This window comes from Balaenoptera acutorostrata, chromosome 5, assembly GCF_949987535.1.
Source record: "Balaenoptera acutorostrata chromosome 5, mBalAcu1.1, whole genome shotgun sequence".
NCBI classification, from domain to species: Eukaryota; Metazoa; Chordata; class Mammalia; order Artiodactyla; family Balaenopteridae; genus Balaenoptera; species Balaenoptera acutorostrata.
This window is the reverse complement of record NC_080068.1, coordinates 80,278,068-80,298,356: the sequence shown is the minus strand read 5'-3', so window position 1 is coordinate 80,298,356 and position 20,289 is coordinate 80,278,068. Positions and strand designations below refer to the sequence as shown.

At 41.8% G+C, this 20,289-nt stretch overlaps 1 protein-coding gene across 7 annotated transcripts in view; it reads left to right on the top strand.

Moving 5' to 3' along the window:
• TBC1D1 (TBC1 domain family member 1) overlaps window positions 1-20,289 on the top strand; it is a 201,814-nt gene that overhangs the window by 83,427 nt on the left and 98,098 nt on the right. For all 7 annotated transcript variants that reach the window (XM_028165582.2, XM_007178830.3, XM_028165583.2 and 4 more), the window contains exons 2-5: window positions 14,719-15,180; window positions 17,136-17,225; window positions 18,960-19,064; window positions 19,945-20,077. In XM_028165582.2, the coding sequence (XP_028021383.2) occupies window positions 14,719-15,180; window positions 17,136-17,225; window positions 18,960-19,064; window positions 19,945-20,077 (790 nt within the window). The remainder of the gene's footprint in view (window positions 1-14,718; window positions 15,181-17,135; window positions 17,226-18,959; window positions 19,065-19,944; window positions 20,078-20,289) is intronic.

The following is a 20,289-nucleotide window of genomic DNA, read 5'->3' as shown; positions in this document are numbered from 1 at the left end:
GAAGGCTTTATCTAATAAAATTAGACAGTAACCTCTAACATTTCTTAAAGTTTAAGAAAAATGTACTCTTTTAAAATTAACCTTTTTGTGAGATTGCAAAAGCAATGTATGTAAATACAGAAAAATAACATGTTGATAAGCAAAAATAAGAAACCACCGAATTTCTGCTACCCAGAGATAACCATGGGTGGTCCCTTCCAGATCGTTAGTGATAAGCACTGTTTAAAATTGCATCTCTTTTGCTGAAAATAAGTAGAAGAGATAACAGCTCTTCACACATACATACTTTTAAAAAAACCTGTCAGAGTTTTGGCCCAGAATGCCAGAATGGACTGGGTGCACCGGGTGGGCACTTGTTCTCTGGGCTGCAGCACACGCTACCTACACAACTTCCATGCTTCCTTCAGGAATAAAATGACCTTGAAAAGAGAGAGAACTCATATGCATGAATAGGGAATTGTAATTTGTATTCAGATTTCTGGATTTTTTTTTTGGTCTCAGTGGGTGGTTCTTCCATCCAACCAGTCAACTCTCACTCACATCCAGTGAATTACTAATTCTTGCCTGTTTGACCTTCAGAATTGTGCTTTGCCTCATCGTCTTCTCTCCATTTGTACTGCCACAGCCCTAGCTGGAGGACGGTCGTTTCTTCCTCTCAGATGCTCCTTTGTTCACACGTGGATTCGTTTATTCGGTCTGATGTGAGGAAAAGGGCCAGGCACTGGGGCGACAAGGCCCTTGGTTCCGGGGCTGAGCTTCTCAGCGGGGTGAGGGCAGGGGACTAAGCCATTCCCGCTTCCGCATCCTCCTGCAATTCACCCTCCTCCTGCTGTTTTGTCCATCACACCCATTCTCTCCACAGCAGCCGTGGGATCTGTTGGAAACTCTGCTGGCCCAGCCTCACCTGTGTCAGCCTCCCGCCATGTGCTAGGCGAGGGGAGCGCCCTCCTTGCCTCTCCTGACCAGCCTCGACTCCTTGAAGGCTCAGCCCGGGGCTCCTCTCCTCCTGTCCTGCCCTTTCCTCCCTTCACTGGTGACCCGAGGCCCGTGCCGCTCCCGTGGCCTCCAGTGCCTGGTTTTCTAAAAAGTGCTGTGTTTCTGCCCCACTTAGATGGTCACGTTCATCGACAGCCCCAGTGCCCAGCACTGATCCGGAAGAGTCTGTGTTTCTGTAACATGGAAATAGCATGGTTTTCCTCGGAGGGTTGGTGTGAGCATTCAGCGAGGTCATCTATGTGAAGCACGGTGTCTGGCACACAGTTGGCTTCCATGAGTGGGGGGTCAGTGCCCAAGATATGATATTAACTTAAACTACTTGATTCGATGAAGGTCTCAGAAGTTCAGCTTTTCCCCGGACAGTGGGCGTATGATTGTATAGAATATTGGTGTCACACTTTCTCTACCTGATATTAGGTAAGGTTCATGAAAATAGTCATTTTATTTTTTGTTTCTTTCATTTTAACCTATGCAGTTTTCCTGCCTGACTTTGGTGTATTTTCAAATAAATATATTTAAATTAAGGTTAATTAGATTACATTATTTATTTTACACTTTAAGGTAGAGAAACAGAAAAGTGCCGTTCACTTGCCTCTCACATTAAAGTGTGTGTGTTCAGTAAACACAAACACAGACCTGCAGAGTCCACAGAAATGAATCAAACGACACCCCATTCCCAGCCCCAAATGTCAGTGCTGTGACCTGTATTACCACAGCGGGCCGGGGCCCGTGGGCGTGGAGGTGCTTGAACTGGGTCTGGAAGAATCAGCAGATGCTAGTGGAGAGTCGATGGAAGAACATTCTAGAGTAAAGGCTCCACTGCTTGCCTGCAGTTGTCAAATGTGAGCTGCAGCCTAAATGACAGTTTCTTGAAATGGGGATTCAAAGGTATTTATTTTGTCATATTTTCCTACCCTCCCATTGGTAGGGATAACGTAAAGTTGACAGTTGAAAATTATTTTCATTTGTTTGTATATTAGACTAAATTGTCATAATCAAGGACTAGCTAGGCAATACATCACATCAGACTTAAATTGAGTACTTATGTGAAAAGAGTTGTAATGTTTTTATATTGATGAAGAATTTATGTTACATAGAAGTTAATTCCGTAACTCTAAGTAATGGACGTTTGAGTTTTAACCCACTTAGATTTTGCTTCCCTTATGGGCTGCCTCATAGCATTGTAATTTCCCTTTGTAGACTTTGATGGCTAAAGCTTCTGGTCTAGTTTTCCCATTTTCAGCTAGATTTATGTGTGCATTGGGGTGGTGGAATGGCTTTGTTTTATTATTCATCTATGCGGTATATACACACCGTGGTCCTGCGAGAGATGGCTCGCGGTGGTGGTGATCTTATCTTTGAGTTAATTGTAGCTGGTCCCTCCGCTGCACCCGCTCCCCGACACCCCCACTTCCTTACGTCCAAGAATCCTTAACCTGGAATCTGAGGATGGAAGTTGGGAGTGGGGGTCCCTGAACTTGGATGGGGAAAAAAATTCACCTTTATTTCCACTAACCTTTAACTGCAGTTTACCGTCTTCAGTTATGAGTCATCACCCTCCCTGTATCATTAGCAACTCCTGTGATAGTAACATCAATAAAATCACGTGTTTTCATATTGCATTATAGTTGCTACACATCTCTCAGAAATACTGTATATGCTCATCATTACTTTGAATTATGGTAGATACATGATTTGCCGCTAGACTTTGTTAAGTTTGGTGATAAGCACATAATGCTTTATCATGATTATTTGGATAATTCCCTCTTGGTATAATTCTTTTGTATTGCTTTGTGTAAATGCCTATGGCATTTAAAAATCTTACTCTGAGAAGGGTCCGTAGGGGTTTGTCAGAGGGGGTCTGTGGCACAGCGAGTTTAGGAGCCTCTGCTTTGGTCCCTGGGGTGCATTTGAGAGAGCATACCAACATTTACTTTGGGAGGACTGGTAGGAATGTGGGGTATGTAATTAAAAGCTGAGATACCGTCTCTCATTCCCATACACCCTTGCCTGTTGCCTTAACCCCTGGCAGCACGGAGCTTTGCACAGCCTCGGTAGCTCTTGTGGTCATTGTAATATACGCTCACTACCAAAAAAAAGCGTTGAAGTACATTCTCTGTAGGCTTTGAAAAAATACGCTAAATGATTCCCATCCAAAGATGGTTAAAATAAAAATAGCTTAGGTGCTTAAAGGGGCAGCCTTCAGCTGTCTAGAAAAATCTTATAATCCGAAAAGATTTAGTCTCAGTGTTTCTGGTTTGCTATTTTTACAGCATTTGTTCCTTCTGCAAATATTTGTTGCATGTATACTATGCACAGGCATTGTGTTGGAGATTCCACAGATTTATCATGGTTTCTCTTCTAAGGTCTACTTGAGATATCTCTTATCACTTAAAAACCTTGAAATCACTAAACTTTCATTTTCAATTGCAATCCTTCATATATTGAGCAAACTTACTGAATACTTTGCTGTATGCCAGGCACTGTCCTAGGCACTTTGGGCTGTATCAGTGAGCAAAATAGACAATAATTTTGCTGTCTTAGAGCTGACGTTCAAGCATTTAGGTGTTTTATGCTCTGAAGTTTGTAGGGCTGTCCTGAAAGTGCCGCAGAAACTGTTTGCCACTCACAGACCTGTGTAGTTTTGTAAGGTAGTGGTTTTCACTCTCTGTTCCTGTGGGCCTTGTGACACCTCAGGGCTGGAAGGAGGAAGGAGAAGGGAATGTCCTCCTTCCCCAGCTCCATTTTAATCAGAGCTTTGCTACTCATATTTTGGGGATTGCTGGGAAGTTGGGGGTGGGGTGAGCTGGGAGAGAGTTCTGTTGCCTACAGGATGTTTGGAAATTTGGTTACATTAAAAATGTGATTGGCATTATCTGCGGCTGGCTGATATGGAATAAATTTTTGTCACTTATTACCAATTCTGTACTGAAAAGCAGTTGGAATAATAGCAAGCTCATTGCCTTTAGGTGCTGTTACTTTAATAATAGAGAGTTGACCTTTTCTTACTTGGCAAATGTGAAGGTCACAGTTGGCATTTTTTGGAAGCTAATACGTGCTAGGCTCTACACTAACAACTTTCACGTTGTTTAATTTTCTCTTCAAAACAACCTAAAAGGGTAGCTGGTAATATCCAATTTTGATATAAGAGGATGCTGAGCTTCTAAGAAGCTGGGTGTCTTGCTCAGACTTGCGCATGAAGTGGCAGAGTTTGGAGCTTATTTTGGCATTTCAGCTCCAGAATTCCCTGTAGGAACTGTCAGTGTAGTAGATTCATGGCTTCAGCTGGGGCAGGAGTTAGGGCCGACTTTTTCTATCTTTTTAAAGTTTATTCTGTTTCTGCTCCCACATGCCCTCTCTCCCCCATCTCCCTCCGCATGGAATGTTTCTCTGTGGTCTAAAAAGCAATACTGGGTTCACTCTCGTCTCTCTTACTTACCTCCCCCCCCTTCCCATATGCACACAAACACTTCATACTCTAAACGCGGCTAGGGGGAGTCAAAGCGGTGTATGCAAAGTTTGGGATGCTCCTCACACGTTTGCCAGAATGGCTTCTGATGGAGCAGAGTTCATGACAGCTAGCATGAGGTTAATTGGAATTGGATCCTGAATAGGTAAAAAAAAAAAAAAATTTTTTTTTTTGGTATTTCCATTGTGTACAGTGTTTGCAGTGAATGAAATTGATGCTGTGATCGGAAAGGAATGAGATGGTTCTAGAATGGGTTGACACTACGCCCATGATGATAAATGCAGAACACTGTGATCCTTCTTTTTTTTTTTTTTAAGTAAAGGAAATTACCATTTAGTATACACAAGCAACCATAGGTAAGAAAAAAAACCCGCTAACTGTGCTATTTCTGGGCTTGGGATTATAGGCAACTTTAACTTTATATGTTTTTGTATTTTCCTTTTATATGGGTGTGTATTAAGCTTGTTATTGAAAATAAAAGATGGCTAAAGAGTACATTCTGCTGCTGAGTTTAAAAGGGAGTCTGGGGACTTCCCTGGCAGTCCGGTGGTTAAGACTCCTTGCTTCCACTGCAGGGGACGTGGTCCAGGAACTGTGGGTTCATGAACTGTGGGTTGGGTGGGCCTGTGTGTCCCACCTAACGAGTTTAATATGTTTGGTCCTGGGTGATTTTAGGTAGAAGCAAAACGGTATTGGTGCCCAGTGCTCTAGCTGGTTTCACTGTTTTGTTTATAAATGCACACTATGTGACCAAATACTCCTTTATTGAAGATCTCAGTGAAAAAATTTCAAAAGGGCATCATTTATAGAAAGTAATTATGGCGTGTGTCCTGGAGAAGGAACCAGCGCTCTGTTTAATGGTTTCTTATAGCACATTTATACGTTTTTAGTTCCCCTGCCTTGTAGAAAAGAGACCGCAGTGTCCCTTTTCAAAGATTATGTAGGATACATAACTAATACCGGGTGATTGCTATGGTTAACTGCTAGTTCATTATATTTGTGAATGTTTCGTAATCTTGGAGAGATTATTCTGAAGTAAACTTTAATCAAGATTATAGAGTAGCGGGCTTCCCTGGTGGCGCAGTGGTTGAGAATCTGCCTGCTAATGCAGGGGACACGGGTTCGAGCCCTGGTCTGGGAAGATCCCACATGCCACGGAGCAGCTGGGCCCGTGAGCCACAATTGCTGAGCCTGCGCGTCTGGAGCCTGTGCCCCGCGACGGGAGGGGCCGCGATAGAGAAAGGCCCGCGCACCGCGATGAAGAGCGGTCCCCGCACCGCGATGAAGAGTGGCCCCCACTTGCCGCAACTGGAGAAAGCCCTCGCACGAACCGAAGACCCAACACAGCCAAAAATAGATAAATAAATAAATAAATAAATAAATAAATAAATAAATAAATAAAAAAGAAAAAAAAAAAGATTATAGAGTAGCATTTCTTATAAGGCATTTGCTCTTATGTGTTTAATAATCTGAGACCTCTGAAATACAGTGAATTTATTTGCAAATCAAATTTGATTTGCCCTTAAATGGTATAAATAGCTTGTCAGATATCTGTGTGGCGAGTCTTGTACTTTTGTCTTCACTAGTTTGTTCATCTGTGCTGTGAGCAGGGTCTGGATCTGTGCAGTTGGGCTGCTTTATTGATGTTCACAGCTTGCCTAGGGTCTTAATAATCCCATGGATTTTGGGTGTGATGGTGTAGCGGGCAGGGAGAGGAGCGCATTCCTTACCTCGGGACATGACAGAGGACAGGTGGTAAGAGAGCTGAGAGCTGTCAGGTGCTTCTGAAAACTGCAGGTGCCAGGGCCCCACCTCCACAGGCTGCTTCACCTCAACTGATGGAAAGTAGTCACTCGTTTTTAAAATTATTGGCAATTCTAATGTGCGACCACATTTGAGTTGCGAATCAGTGCATTAAATGAAGAGGGTTGGACTTTGAGGACTCATGTTCCCAGGTTGAACATCCAGTGATTTCTGTCAGTGTTTATGCTGACCACTGAAAATGTCTTGGCTTTTAAAACTTGTTCTAGAAAACTTACGAAACAACTTCATAATCTTACAGCAATATCTTCTCCTACTCTTCCTTTCTTCTCCCACCTTCTTTTGTTAGCTCCTGCAGCTATTAAATCACTTCTTGAGTTGGATTTTAGTCTCATTGTTTTAAATGTTTGTAGAAAAGTGCCAGTTTAGCCAGAAGGTTGTAGTGAACCTTTTCAAACGATTATTTTGGAATATGACGCTGGGTTTTGTGTTTGCATTGCATCTTTCCATGGGGTTTAAAAGCTACTAAGATAAGAGTTTATCCAGTTTGCCATATCAGAACTAGAGTGGTTGAATACTACTACTTCTGTTTGACCTGGAGGATAGAAAGATGAGGCAGTCCTGACTGAGGGTGTGAGGCCTGCGTTAGGGGCCAGCAGTCATCAGCGTTTCTGACGTGCCAGGCACTTCCCCAGCCAGCTCACAGCACGTTTGATCTTTCTTTTGGGAAGATGTAATGCATTCATCTGCCCTTTGGCTAATTGTAAGCGCACAGCAGGAGTGCAGGCATTGGTTCCCTTTGAGGAGGCACGACAGACCTCTCCTGGGGACCAGCCTTCTGCAGCGCGCATTGGAAATTGTACGTGCAGATGTGTCTCCTCCTCCCTGCACTGTGAACCTCTACTAAGGCCAGGAGGAATCTCGTCTTATTCACTGTATGAGGTGTATTCACATCTTTATTTCCAATCTAGTCTTGACAGCCTGGACCGTTGTTGGGTAATATGAATGCTCATGCATGTCTTATATAGAGAGCATCAGACAGCTGTCTTATTCTCTTTAAATAACTTAAGTATGGAGCACTAGTTAGAAGGTATTTTCTTAGGCGTTTTGTATGAAATTCAAGGCATGTAAGATAGAGTGAGGAGACAGTTTAATTTCGTTTTCTTCCCCTATTTACCTTGTTTATGACCAACAAATACAAATAACCACTCATCAACAAAAACAAAACACAAGTCTGTTCCTTCTGGAAAATAATTATGTGGAATGATTATTTTCTGTTCGAAGTGCTTGTTTTAACTCCTTGCAGTGTAGGAACATTTAATCTAACGGACAAAACACAGTGTGGCCTGCCATGTTTTTGCAATTTTGGAATGCTTTAATCTTAAATAACAGGATGAAATGCTGGAGTTCTAAATGCAAATATGGGCTGCTTTAGATTCATTTAATATTTTATTTGTTACTAGTTGGCAGAAAAACAAAAGTGTAAACGTACAGTAAAATGGCTTTTTGTTCTAAATACTGTTTCAGGAGCTCTTTCCTAAGTCCTTGTGAATAAAATTACACTTGCCGTGTGTTTATAATCCTTTAAGATCCTCAAATCCTTACAAAGAAACTTGACCCACAGGTTTAAATACGGGCTTTATTTACAGAAATGAATATTTCTAATTCTCTTAGAGTTTCATTTTCTGGCTACTTATACAACAATATTCACTCAAGCCTGCTACAGAAACTTCATACTATACTGTGTATTTGTTAGTATGTGAATTCAAAAGAAACTTGTTTTGGCTGTGAAATAAGTGCAGACTTGCTTTAAAATTGACCTTTAGCATAAATTCAAATAGGTTGACAGAAGAGCAGTTCAGTAAATTTTTATATGTCTGAAAGAGAGCCTGTTTCTTCGTTATTGGCAATTCATTTCAATTTACATTTTTGTTGTGATTCCTGTTATTGAAAGAAAACCAAATCTCAAACCCTCATGGAATTTATCTCAGCAAAATGCTTTTCAGATTCTTGTTTTTGCTGCAGTTAGTTGATTTACTTTATCTGCTTATCTGCAATCAGAAATGACGTAGATATTATTGCTGTGACTAAACTAAAAAAAGATTTTTTTAAAAGTACCCAGATCATATCGTGGGAATAAACTCCACTGACCTCAGCCTATTTGCCCTGAAAGGGTCTGTATATTTGCAGTAAATATTGTAACTTGAAGTATACGTTCTCATAGACTAAAGTGTCACCTTGAGACATTTTTCAGTTGCTTGCTTACTTTGGACGGTCACTGTGGGCACCCCCCCTTTATTTTATGTATGTCTGTCTGTAAGCTGCCAACTTCAGCAGACCCGTCTCAGCCCTTCGTTTATTTTCAGCCCCCTCCTCTCCCTTCCTTGAGGAAGGAGTGCTTGTTTCCTTTGCCATCTCTGGCATCATCCTTGCCTGCCTGCCTGTGCTCCTGCTTCTCTGCCTGTGATTCCTCCGTTTCTTTATACCGGAAATGTTGGTGTATCCTGAACATCTCATCTTTGCCCTCTTCCTTTACTTTCCCTTTTTCTGTTCTCAAGGCATCAGCCACCTCTGGTCTGTGTATATGTGCTGGTGATGTCTGGTCTAGATCTCCTGTCTTGGACTCCAGGCTGGCTTGTCCAGCTGCCCACTAGATGCCTTTACTTTCAAGTCCTCCTGGTCGTACTCAGCATGGACAGGAGCAGAGCTCACTGTAATCTCTCCTCAAGCCTGCTGCTTCTGTATTCCCTACTGAAGAAGTCTAAGCCAGAGCCCTGTGAGTCCCGTGCAGTCTTCCACACCCTCAATGTCCCTGTCTGGGTAATCACCAAGTCTTGTGGGTCTGTCTTCCAGAATCTTTCACGCAGCCTTTCTCTCTGTCTTCAGTGCTTGCTGCTTAGTTCAGGTTCCCAGCAAACCCCATCTCTGTTACTGTAAAGGGTGCTCACCAAACTTCCCTCCAGGCCCCACTCCCTTCCCAGGCAGAGGGCTACCTTGTGTTCAGCTCACACTTCTGAATCCCTACCTTCTGGCATCCAGTCATACCAAGGACAACGTTTGAAAATAAAATGAAGTAAGTGGCCCAGTTCCCTTATGTAACAAGCAACAGTGTAGGTGAGTCTAGGACAGAGTTATAAAGAATAGAGAATTCAGGGGCTTCCCTGTGGCGCAGTGGTTAAGAATCCGCCTGCCAATGCAGGGGACACGGGTTCGATCGCTGGTCCAGGAAGATCCCACATGCCGCAGAGCAGCTAAGCCTGTGCGCCACAACTACTGAGCCTGTGCTCTAGAGCCCGTGCACCGCAACTACTGAGCCTGCGTGCCACAACTACTGAAGGCTACGCGCCTAGAGCCTGGGCTCCGCAACAAGAGAAGCCACCACCGTGAGAAGCCTGCGCACCGCAACGAAGAGTAGCCCCCTCTCGCAACCAGAGAAAAGCCCATGCACAGCAATGAAGACCCAACACAGCCAAAAATAAAATAAATTTATAAAAAAAAAAAGAATAGAGAATTCAGGATTTCATCACAAGTGGACAGTATGCCTTCATTTTTCTTTTTAAAAAATTTTTTTATACGATTTTTGAAGGTTACTCTTCACTTACATTTACTACAAAATATTGACTATATTCCCAGTGTTCTGCAATACGTCCCTGAACCTATCTTACACCCAGTAGTTTGTACCTCCCACTCCCCTACCCTTATGTTGCTCCTCTCCCCACTGGTAACCACTAGTTCTCTATATCTGTAAGTCTGCTTCTTTCTTGTTATATTCACTAATTTGTTGTATTTTTTAGACTTCACATGTAAGTGACATCATATACATATAAGTGATTTTCTCTGACTTATTTCACTTAGCATAATGCCCTCCAAATCCATCCACGTTGCTGCAGATGGTAAACTTTCATTCTTTTTTATCGCTGAGTAGTATTCCATTGTATATATATACACCACCTATTCTTTATCCATTCATGTGTTGATGGACACTTAGATTTTTTCCATGTCTTGGCAATTGTAAATAATGCTGCTGTGAACATTGGGGTGCATGTATCTTTTCAAATTCATTTTTGTTTTTCTCAGATGTATACCCAGTAGTGGAATTGCTGGGTCATATGGTAGTTCTATTTTTAGCTTTTTGAGAAACCTCCATACTGTTTTCCACAGTGGCTGCACGAACTTACATTCCCACCAACAGTGTATGAGGGTTGGCTTTTCCCCACATCCTTGCCAACATTTGTTATTTGTGTTCTTTTTAATGATAGCCGTTCTGTGACAGGTGTGAGATCATTGTGGTTTTGATTTGTATTTCCCTGATGATTAGTGATGTTGAGCATCTTTTCCTGTGCCTGTTGGCCATCTGCCTTTCTTCTTTGGAAAAATGTCTATTCTTCTGCCCATTTTTAAAATTGGGTTGTTTTTTTTTTGATGTTAAGTTGTATGAGCTATTTATATATGTTAGATATTAATCCCTTATCGGTCATATCATTTGCAAATATTTTCTCCCATCTACTAGATTGTCTTTGTTTTGTCAGTGGTGTCCTTTGTTGTGCAAAAGCTTTTAAGTTTAATTAGGTCCCATTTGTTTGTCTTCACTTTTATTCCCTTTAGCAGATGGATCCAAAAAAATATTGCTTCAATTTATGTCAAAGAGTGTTCTGCCTATGTTTTCCTCTAGGAGTTTTATAGTATCCATTCTTACATTTAGGCCTTTAAGCCATTCTGAGTTTATTTTTGTATATGTGTTAGAGAATGTTCTGATTTCATTCTTTTACATGTAGCTGTCCAGTTTTCCCAGCACCACTTATTGAAGAAACTGTCTTTTCTCCATTGTATATTCTTGCCTCCTTTGTCATAGATATTGTAGATTAGTTGACCATAAGTGTATGGGTTTATTTCTGGTTTTTCTATCCTGTTATTATTGATCTGTATGTCTGTTTTTGTGTCAGTACAAAATCATACTGTTTTGATTACTGTAGCTTTGTAATATAATCTGAAGTCAGGGAGCATGATTCCTCAATCTCTGTTCTTCTTTCTCAAGATTGTTTGGCTATTCGGGGTCATTTGTGTTTCCATATACATTTTAAAATTATTTGTTCTAGTTCTGTGAAAAATGCCATTGGTAGTTTGATAGGGATTGCACTGAATCTGTAGATTGCCTTGGGTAGTATAGTCATTTTAACAATACTGATTCTTCCAATCCAGAAACACGGTATGTCTTTCCATCTGTCTGAGTTGTCTTCAATTTCTTTCATCAGCATCTTAATAGTTTTTGGAGTACAGGTCTTTTGCCTCCTTAGGTATGTTTATTCCTAGGTATTTTATTCTTTTTGATGCAGTGGTAAATGAGATTGTTTCCTTAATTTCTGTTTCTGATAATTTGTTGTTAGTGTATAGAAATGCAACAGATTTCTGTGTATTAATTTTCTTTAATTAATTAATTAATTTTTGGCTGCATTGGGTCTTTGTTGCTGCATGCGGGCTTTCGCTAGTTGCGGTGAGCAGAGGCTACTCTTAGTTGTGGTGTGCGAGCTTCTCATTGCGGTGGTTTCTCTTGTTGCGGAGCATGGGCTCTAGGCGCATGGGCTTCAGTAGTTGTGGCATATGGGCTCAGTAGTTGTGGAACATGGGCTTAGTTGCGGCACATGGGCTTAGTTGCTCTGCAGCATGTGGGATTTTCCCGGACCAGGGCTCGAACCCATGTCCCCTGCATTGGCAGGCAGATTCTTAACCACTGCGCCACCAGGGAAGTCCCCAGTGTATTAATTTTGTATCCTGAAACATTACCGAATTCATTGATGAGCTCTTGTAGTTTTCTGGTAGCATCTTTAGGATTTTCTATGTATAGTGTCATGTCATCTGCAAATATTGACAGTTTTACTTCTTCTTTTCCAATTTGGATTCCTTTATTTCTTTTTCTTTGATTGCTTGACTAGGACTTCCAAAACTGTGTTGAATAAAAGTGACGAGAGTGGACATCCTTGTCTTGTTCCTGATCTTAGAGTGAATGCTTTCAGCTTTTCACTGTGGAGTGTGATGTTAGCTGTGGGTTTGTCATATGCCTTCATTTTTCAAAAAACGGTGCTCAGGTCTGTTCTGGTTAAGGGAACTAAACTATCAAAGTTTTACAAACTTAGGCACATGTGGAGCCCACTTTTTATTTAGTCTCCTAGTATACTTGAATGACTTACAGAAATGTTTTAAAAACGTTAGATTTTTAACTATTTATAATTTATTGTTGAAACTGTGTTTGGCAATATGCCTTCAAATATTCTGAAATTGTTATATTCTTGTCAGGATCCCTGAGATTTTTTTTAACCCCGATTATCTCCTTGATACCCATATTCACACAGCTCACTAGAGCAGGGAGAGGGAGGCACTCGTCTTTGACTAAAGCGTGTCTTTTGAAGGTTCTAATCAAAGGATAGGAGAGATTGGTGGTAGGAAAAACGACCACAGCTCAACTCTGACCAAGGACGATGTACTCTTTAGCCTCCTCTGACCCTGTGAAGCGAGGGAACAAGCAAGTTCTCTACTTTGTGTCTTACTTGTGTTTGTACCTTTTATTACTGAGTCACCATAAATTCACATGACTTCACACATTTTCTGTCCCCTTTGATATGTAATGAAAGACACCATTCATTACTCTCTTCAGATGCAGTGGAAGACCCAGCATATAGAAATGTCAGTTATTGTTTAAAAAAAAAGCCTCAAAAGACTGAGTAAGCTTTGAATTTTCTGTTCAGAGAGTGGGGTTAATAATTAGGAAGATTCACGTGGCTCCTGATAAAATAATTTTACCCACTTGCTCAGAAAAGCGGCAAGGTTTTTACTTGCATAAATCGTTTATCTTTTTTTTTGAAAAAGTCATTATTCTTTACCCTTACAGAAACAACTTTTACCTGAAAAATCTTGTAAGCAATTTTTTTTCCCCCAGAGAGAAAAACAGGCTGTTTTTGCCAAGTTCCTGTAGTGACTGGTTGGCAAAGGTGTGAATGAAATCTAGACTTTCTACTTTCTTCTCTCTGTCCTGTCTTTTATATTGATGAACAATTTTTAGGCCTCCACAGGATGTGTAATTATTTGTCAGTGGAGGAATGAGCTACAGCTCAAGCAAATACTCAGTGCACATGGTTGTTTGATGTTGAAACTCTGGCTTCCTTAGCGTCATTTAGGTCTTATGCTTCAGGAATTAATTTTTTAAAACATAAAATCTCTGAAGATAAAACTGACTTTTTGTACAATAAAATATCTTGAAAGGATATATCTTAATCTTTATGGCAGAGATTATCTTTAAGGTGTGCTTGATACGAAATCACAAAGAGAAAAGTCTTTTGAGTCGTTGGGTCTTTGGGGATTATGTTATGAACACAGAATATAAGCTTGCTTTTTAAAATCCACTAAAACCACCTCCCTTTACTGTATGTATTGATCTTTGACTTGAATTGAAAAGGGGTTTGGTTTTCTTTTCCCTCTGTAATGTCATTAAAAAGACATTGGGCCTATGGGTATTGGGTCTTAAATTGGATTTTCTTACAAAGAAATAAGGAAAAAATGGCTTTGGGTGTTAGGGCATAACAAAAACTAGGCCCTTCCTTATGAAAATTGAATCTGTGCCTGTCTTGTGTTAGTACTGAGGCTGTACATCATCCGGATGATTGCACAGATGCTTATTCATGCGGTTGAGGTCTCATCTCGGTCTGTGGCTTCTTTGAGGGATCTTGTCAGAAGCTAATGATGAGAGGGTGTAGCAGTACTGCCGACAGTAGCACACGAGACCCTTTTATTCATTCTCTTGATCATGACTTTACATTAGGAATCAAAGGCTTTTAGAAGCTTAGTGGAAAGAAGCCCCAGTGTGTTGCCCTGATGATGATACTGTCATGGGTTGCTTACTCCTTGATTAAAACCTCCTAGCTGTGTAGTCAATACTGTTCAACTATTGGGGAATATAAGACTGAGGAATAAATTGTTAGTTGTCATTAGAGAAAATAATGATGTTATGATTAGAAGAAAGGTTGTACAAGATAATTACAGTCTTGTTCTCCTCATCCCATCATTTATTTTGGAAGACTTGATGCACTGCCAAGACGCACTGCCATGAAATCTAGAATAACTGCATAATGTTTTGGTGGCAGCTTCCCGGAGAAGAACTTTGGCTTTCGAGTGGGGGGACCAGCCTGGGTTTGACTTGCCACGTGTGGCTGTGTGGCTGTGAGCTCCTCACTTAAGCTTGCAGGGTGTTGGGCGCATGAATCCTTTAGCATAGCCCCAGCGTGGAAGAGGTGCTTAGTAAATACTTTTCCCCTTCTTGTCTCTGTGAAGTTGCGCATTTCCCTCTCCTGGTCCCAGATTCCCAGTGGGATCCTCCTTCAGGCCGGTGCGATGGAACACACCGTGTGCCGATGGGGAGAGCATGGCGTTGGCTCCTGTGGTTGCGGGCCCTGGGCGCGCCAACCACTGCGGGTTCCAAATAACACTCCTTCCTTGCCTGGCAGGTGCCTGAGATCATCAGCTCCATCCGGCAGGCCGGAAAGATCGCCCGCCAGGAGGAGCTCCGCTGCCCTTCCGAGTTCGATGACACGTTCGCCAAGAAGTTCGAGGTGCTGTTCTGCGGCCGCGTGGCGGTGGCGCACAGGAAGGCCCCGCCCGCCCTGATCGACGAGTGCATCGAGGGCTTCAGCCACGTGAGCGGCGGCGGCTTCTCCTCCTCGGATCAGCTCCGGGCTGCGCGGCAGCCGCCGGGGGACCAGGAGCGGGGCCCGCGGCTGATGCGCAAGTCCTTCTCCCAGCCCGGGCTGCGCTCCTTGGCCTTCAGGAAGGAGTTTCAGGATGCAGGCCCGCGGAGTAGTAGTTTTTTCAGCTCCTTTGAGGAAAACGACATCGAGAACCACCTGCTTAGTGGACACAGTATTGTGCAGCCGACGGATATTGAGGAAAATCGAACTATGCTCTTCACGGTAAAATATTATCAGAGCCTCATGCGCATCCCCAGTCTGATCTGTGTGTTTAAAAGAAAATCTGCTTTATCAAGCGAAGATTCTTTGTGAATTTCTTTTGGATTTATGTGTGAATCCATATGTGTTTATACTGAATAATTCTTTTCTCAAGATAAAATCCTTATTTAGTCCCTCTTAGCCTTTGGAATTCATCAGGGGGTCACATAAAGAGACTCTTATCTTATATCCTCTATGATTTTTATCCCCCTCCCCCATGGTTGTGAAGACACCTTTTCAATGTGGAAAGAAGAGTTAATATGCGTAAAAGAGGCCCCCAAAGGAGATTTTAAAAATGGATATTAATTTCAAGTCATGTATTTCAACAAAATCTTTTTGAAAAATACCCCTTCTTTACTAGTTTTACTAATTTGTAAAATACTTACCCTTTGTTACCTGGATAATTAGATTTGGGGATAACATGATATTTGAAATTGATACCCAAGCTGAGATATTAGTTTAGCCAATTGCTTACTCACTTTTTTCTAGAAACGGTTTGGTAAACTGACAGCCAAATGCCAGAAAAGGCATGGGCAGGGAAGCCGTCTGTGGCAGTCGCCGCTCCTGGGTTCCATGCTGATCTCGGCTCTTCTGGTCAGGCTGCCCTCCCTGGGAGTCCTCTGGGTCTGAGCCGATGGGACTCAGCTGGCCCAGTAGCAAGCTGGTCTCTGCCAATGTAGGGAGTGGATTGTTCCTCGGCCTCCTCTCTCTCCTTTGGCCTAAGGCTGACTGACATTCTAGAGAGAGCAACATGAGCTTAAATGTAATGTCTTGCGTCTGTGCCGAATTCGGGGCAGTGGATGGCCCAGGGGCGAGGAAGCTGGCTGTGTGGATGTATGCAGGTTCAAGATCAAGATGGGGTGTCAGAGGGCCGATTCCTTCCTCTTTTCTTGGTTGACCTCGTATACTGAAAAGAGTGCTACGTTGGCAGTCAGACTGGTGCTGTAATGTGTGATATATATTTTAAAAAAACAAAACAAAGCAAAAAACCTCTTGGTGTCATTGGGAAAGCTGCTCAGTGCATTTATTTTCAAGTACTTATTATGTGACTGCTGTATACAGGGTCCTGTGTAATACGTTAGAAATACAGCAGTGAACAAGACAGGCATGATCTCTGCCCACGTGGAATTTAGATTCCAATGAGAGACTGACAATTGATTGTACAGGTAATTGTCTCACTAAAATTGTGATAAATGCCGTAAAGGAGAAGTAAAGGATGCTGTGAGGGCATCTGGGGAATCAGGGAAGACTTTCTTGAGGAAGTGATTTTCACTGAGCAGAGGTTTCGTTGCGGCCAGCTGGGTTCAGGGAGCAGCAGGGTGAGGGAGGGATGCTGCACGGTTAACAGTGTGGTTATTGCAACACAGTCCCGTGCTGTGATGGAGAGCTGTTATGCTGACCCAGGTCTGTAAGACAGTGTTAATTTGTGCTAACGCTCTAGCTTTTTTAGAAAGTCAGGTAAGCAGTAGTGAATACCTAACACAGTATGCATTCAACAAATGGTAGATTGTTTTAACAATAATTTAAGAAGACTTTTCTAATCATTAGGAAGTGTTCTAGAAATCTTGAAAGAGAAGCTCCTGTTTCCTGGGAGGTTCACTTATGTAGAAATGTCTCTTCCTTACAAAGGGGGGATGTGGGAACCTGAGGCTTAGTTGCCAACTTCTGTGTATTTGGTCCTTTCACCTCAAGACTGCTGCCTGATGTAGGTGAACACAACGATGGTTGTCTGTGGTACCTGAAATCTGTAGGATAGATTGTGACCGTGAAGTGATATTCTACATGAGATGGTCAGAATTCTATAGGAGCTTGACCCATTGAGTCTTTATTTTCATAGGTTATGAAATGAGAAAGTTCATGTATAAATCTGAATTCAGTGTTCACAAAAACCTAGTTTCTTTTTTTGTTTGTCTTTTAAGATTGGTCAATCTGAAGTTTACCTCATCAGTCCTGACACCAAAAAAATAGCGTTGGAGAAAAATTTTAAGGAGATATCCTTTTGCTCTCAGGTAAATGGAGATGGGTTATCAGCTCAATTGCCATTTAATTTTTTAATGAATTCTTTTACTGTCATTTAGCAGAAGTGGTTACGGTCACAAGATGTATGCTTTCTAAGTACTGGGTTTGTGATCTTGCATTTCCTTTTGTGTATTAAGGCAAACTATAAATATAATTTTGAAATTAAGAATTTTGCTTTTAGCAACCATAACCTACTGGAGAAAATAGGTCTCCTTTTCTTTTTTTTCAGGCATTGGTAGTAATGTTCCACAGTCATGATTTGCAGGTGTGTGTGTGTGTGTGTGTGTGTGTGTGTGTGCGCGCATATTTATTACATTCACACACATAATATTTTTAAATAGATACTTATTTTTACTTTATAAAAATTCATAGCTTTTGGGGTACCAAGATTATTATTTCTTCGTCCTTAAAATATAATAAATAGTGACTACTTTTGAGGATGTTTTCCTCAGAGTACAGTATCTACTTGAGTTCTTGCTTGCAAATCTCCTGGGTGTGTTTCATAGAGAGATTTTGGAGAATCTATCAATTATAATGAGCTATGCCAATTTTACTCAGGATCTTCCTAGCAAATATGAGTTATAGTTTGGCTACTTTTTAAAAGTCTGACTTACTTTCTTGCTTCCATTTTCTCAAAATTAATAAGATATAATGTAAGTCTCATTGTTTGTTGATTTATAATGTGATCTACATAAGAATGCAGCAGGGAATTTTTTCCCCCAAAAGGTGAAAATAAAGGATGTTCCTGAGTAAGATCAAATAGGGAACCATTTTTTCCAAATCATATTCCCCTGAGGAGTAACCACTAGCATATGCTGAACTTGTGTTGGAGAACATTGATGGAAATGCCAGGGTATGTCAGTGATTGCCCGTTTATTGGGAAATACTTGCCCTGAAAGTGAGATTCTCCATAGATGTTTTATCTTGATTTGCTGCTATTTCTATTGTAATGTTAGTATTAAATATCTGCTTTTTCATCTGATAGTTTAGTTATTTCCTGAAGGGTACAGTTTACAAGTTTACATGATCACCTGCCCTTCAAGCTATCAGCACTCATGTCTCTTCCTGCTGGTGCTTTCAGGAGATGCTGCATATTAATGTTTATGGGTGATGTCTTATCTGTATTAAGGTGCCTCTTAGCTGATACTTTCAAGACAAGTGTACATATTAATATTTATTAAAAAGAGCTCTTAGGAAACTATTGTAGAACTTAGTCCTTCATATCTTATGTTTAAAAGCGTCTCTATTCTTTTGTGTGTATAATTTTTGACTCATTCTTCCTACCAGTTTACTTCAGTATTTACGTATTTGTTATTTTAGTAGTACGTATGTTTTAAATCTTTTAAACTTTGTGCCTGCATGTGTTTGCATGTGTGTGCACATGTGTTTGTATGTTAGTCTCTCGTCTGCTTATTCCTTGATACCGAAGAAGAATTCTCATTTTTTTGTGTCAGCTTTTCTCCACTTCCTTTTTCTACTAAAATGAGCAGTAAAAACTCCAGTTTTCAGATCCTACTTCTCTTATTGTGGGGATAATCAGAGTAACATTTTAGTAGAACTTCATATTTGAGAGATGTTTTTAGACATTTAAAATATCTGAGAAAATAATACTTTTATAGTGTCCTTTAAAATTGTGCTGTGTGAATCTTCAGTTGCATGTCTGGCAGTGGTGCCTCTTCTGGATACAACTCACCATTCCTTGTTCTTGTCCCTGCCTTCAACAGGGTATTAGACATGTGGACCACTTTGGGTTTATCTGCCGAGAGTCTTCGGGAGGTGGAGGCTTTCATTTCGTCTGTTACGTGTTTCAGTGCACAAATGAAGCCCTGGTAAGTGAGAAGGGGCCGTTCTCACCTTAAAGTCTCCTTTACAAGGGATTTCACCCTCATGATTTCTTTACTTAGCAAAGCCATATGGCCTCATTGACATATTATTTGGCTTTAATTATTCTTTCGTGACTATTTGATAACCAGCTAGTACATACCCGAGACTTAATTGGATGTGCATTTTCAGTTTTCATCGTTCTTAAAGGCCTGCTCACTTTCACCCTCTGCTTTAGCATTTTTCAAATGTCATTTTGGACTTTTGATCAGAAGAGTTGGTTTTCGTTCAGTATTTAATTTGCGTCTAGTTTTTACCTTATCTCCTTGAAGAGCTTCGAGCATTTGTAGTGTTTCTAGGCTACGTGTAATCCTAGCAGGTATTATGATTATTAACCTGTGACTAATAGTCCAGAAGAATCTTAAAGTACTGAGTCTTTCCACAGAGTCCTGAAATCTCTGCCCAGCTCTTTTTTTTTTTTTTATAAATTTATTTATTTATTTTTGGCTGTGCTGGGTCTTTGTTGCTGCACACGGGCTTTCTCTAGTTGCGGTGAGCGGAGGCTACTCTTCCTTGCGGTGCGCAGGCTTTCTCATTGCGGTGGCTTCTCTTGTTGCGGAGCACGGGATTTAGGCGCGTGGGCTTCAGTACATGTGGCTCGCGGGCTGAGTAGTTGTGGCTCACAGGCTCTAGAGCTCAGACTCAGTAGTCATGGCACACGGGCTTAGTTGCTCCGCAGCATGTGGGATCTTCCCGGACCAGGGCTGGAACCTGTGTCCCCTGCATTAGCAGGCGGATTCTTAACCACTGCGCCACCAGGGAAGTCCCGTCTGCCCAGCTCATTTTAAATGGACTTTTTGCTGACTATAGTCTCCTCTCTTCGATCAGGTGGATGAGATCATGATGACCCTGAAGCAGGCCTTCACAGTGGCCGCGGTGCAGCAGACAGCGAAGGCGACAGCCCAGCTGTGTGAGGGCTGCCCCCTGCAGGGCCTGCACAAGCTCTGTGAGCGGATTGAGGGTGAGCCGGGGTGGGAGGGCGGCAGGGTGGGCAGGGGGCAGTTAAGGGTCCTGGGCAAATTCGTTGGAAGGTTCTGCCCGGTGGAGGCTTGTGTTAGTTACAGGGCTCATAGGTGGTTGTCTTCTGTATGTCAGGCACTGTGCCTAGACCATCTCCCCTCAAGGGGCTCTGAGGGCGGTGGAGGAGTAAGGGGACCACAGGGAACATTGTTA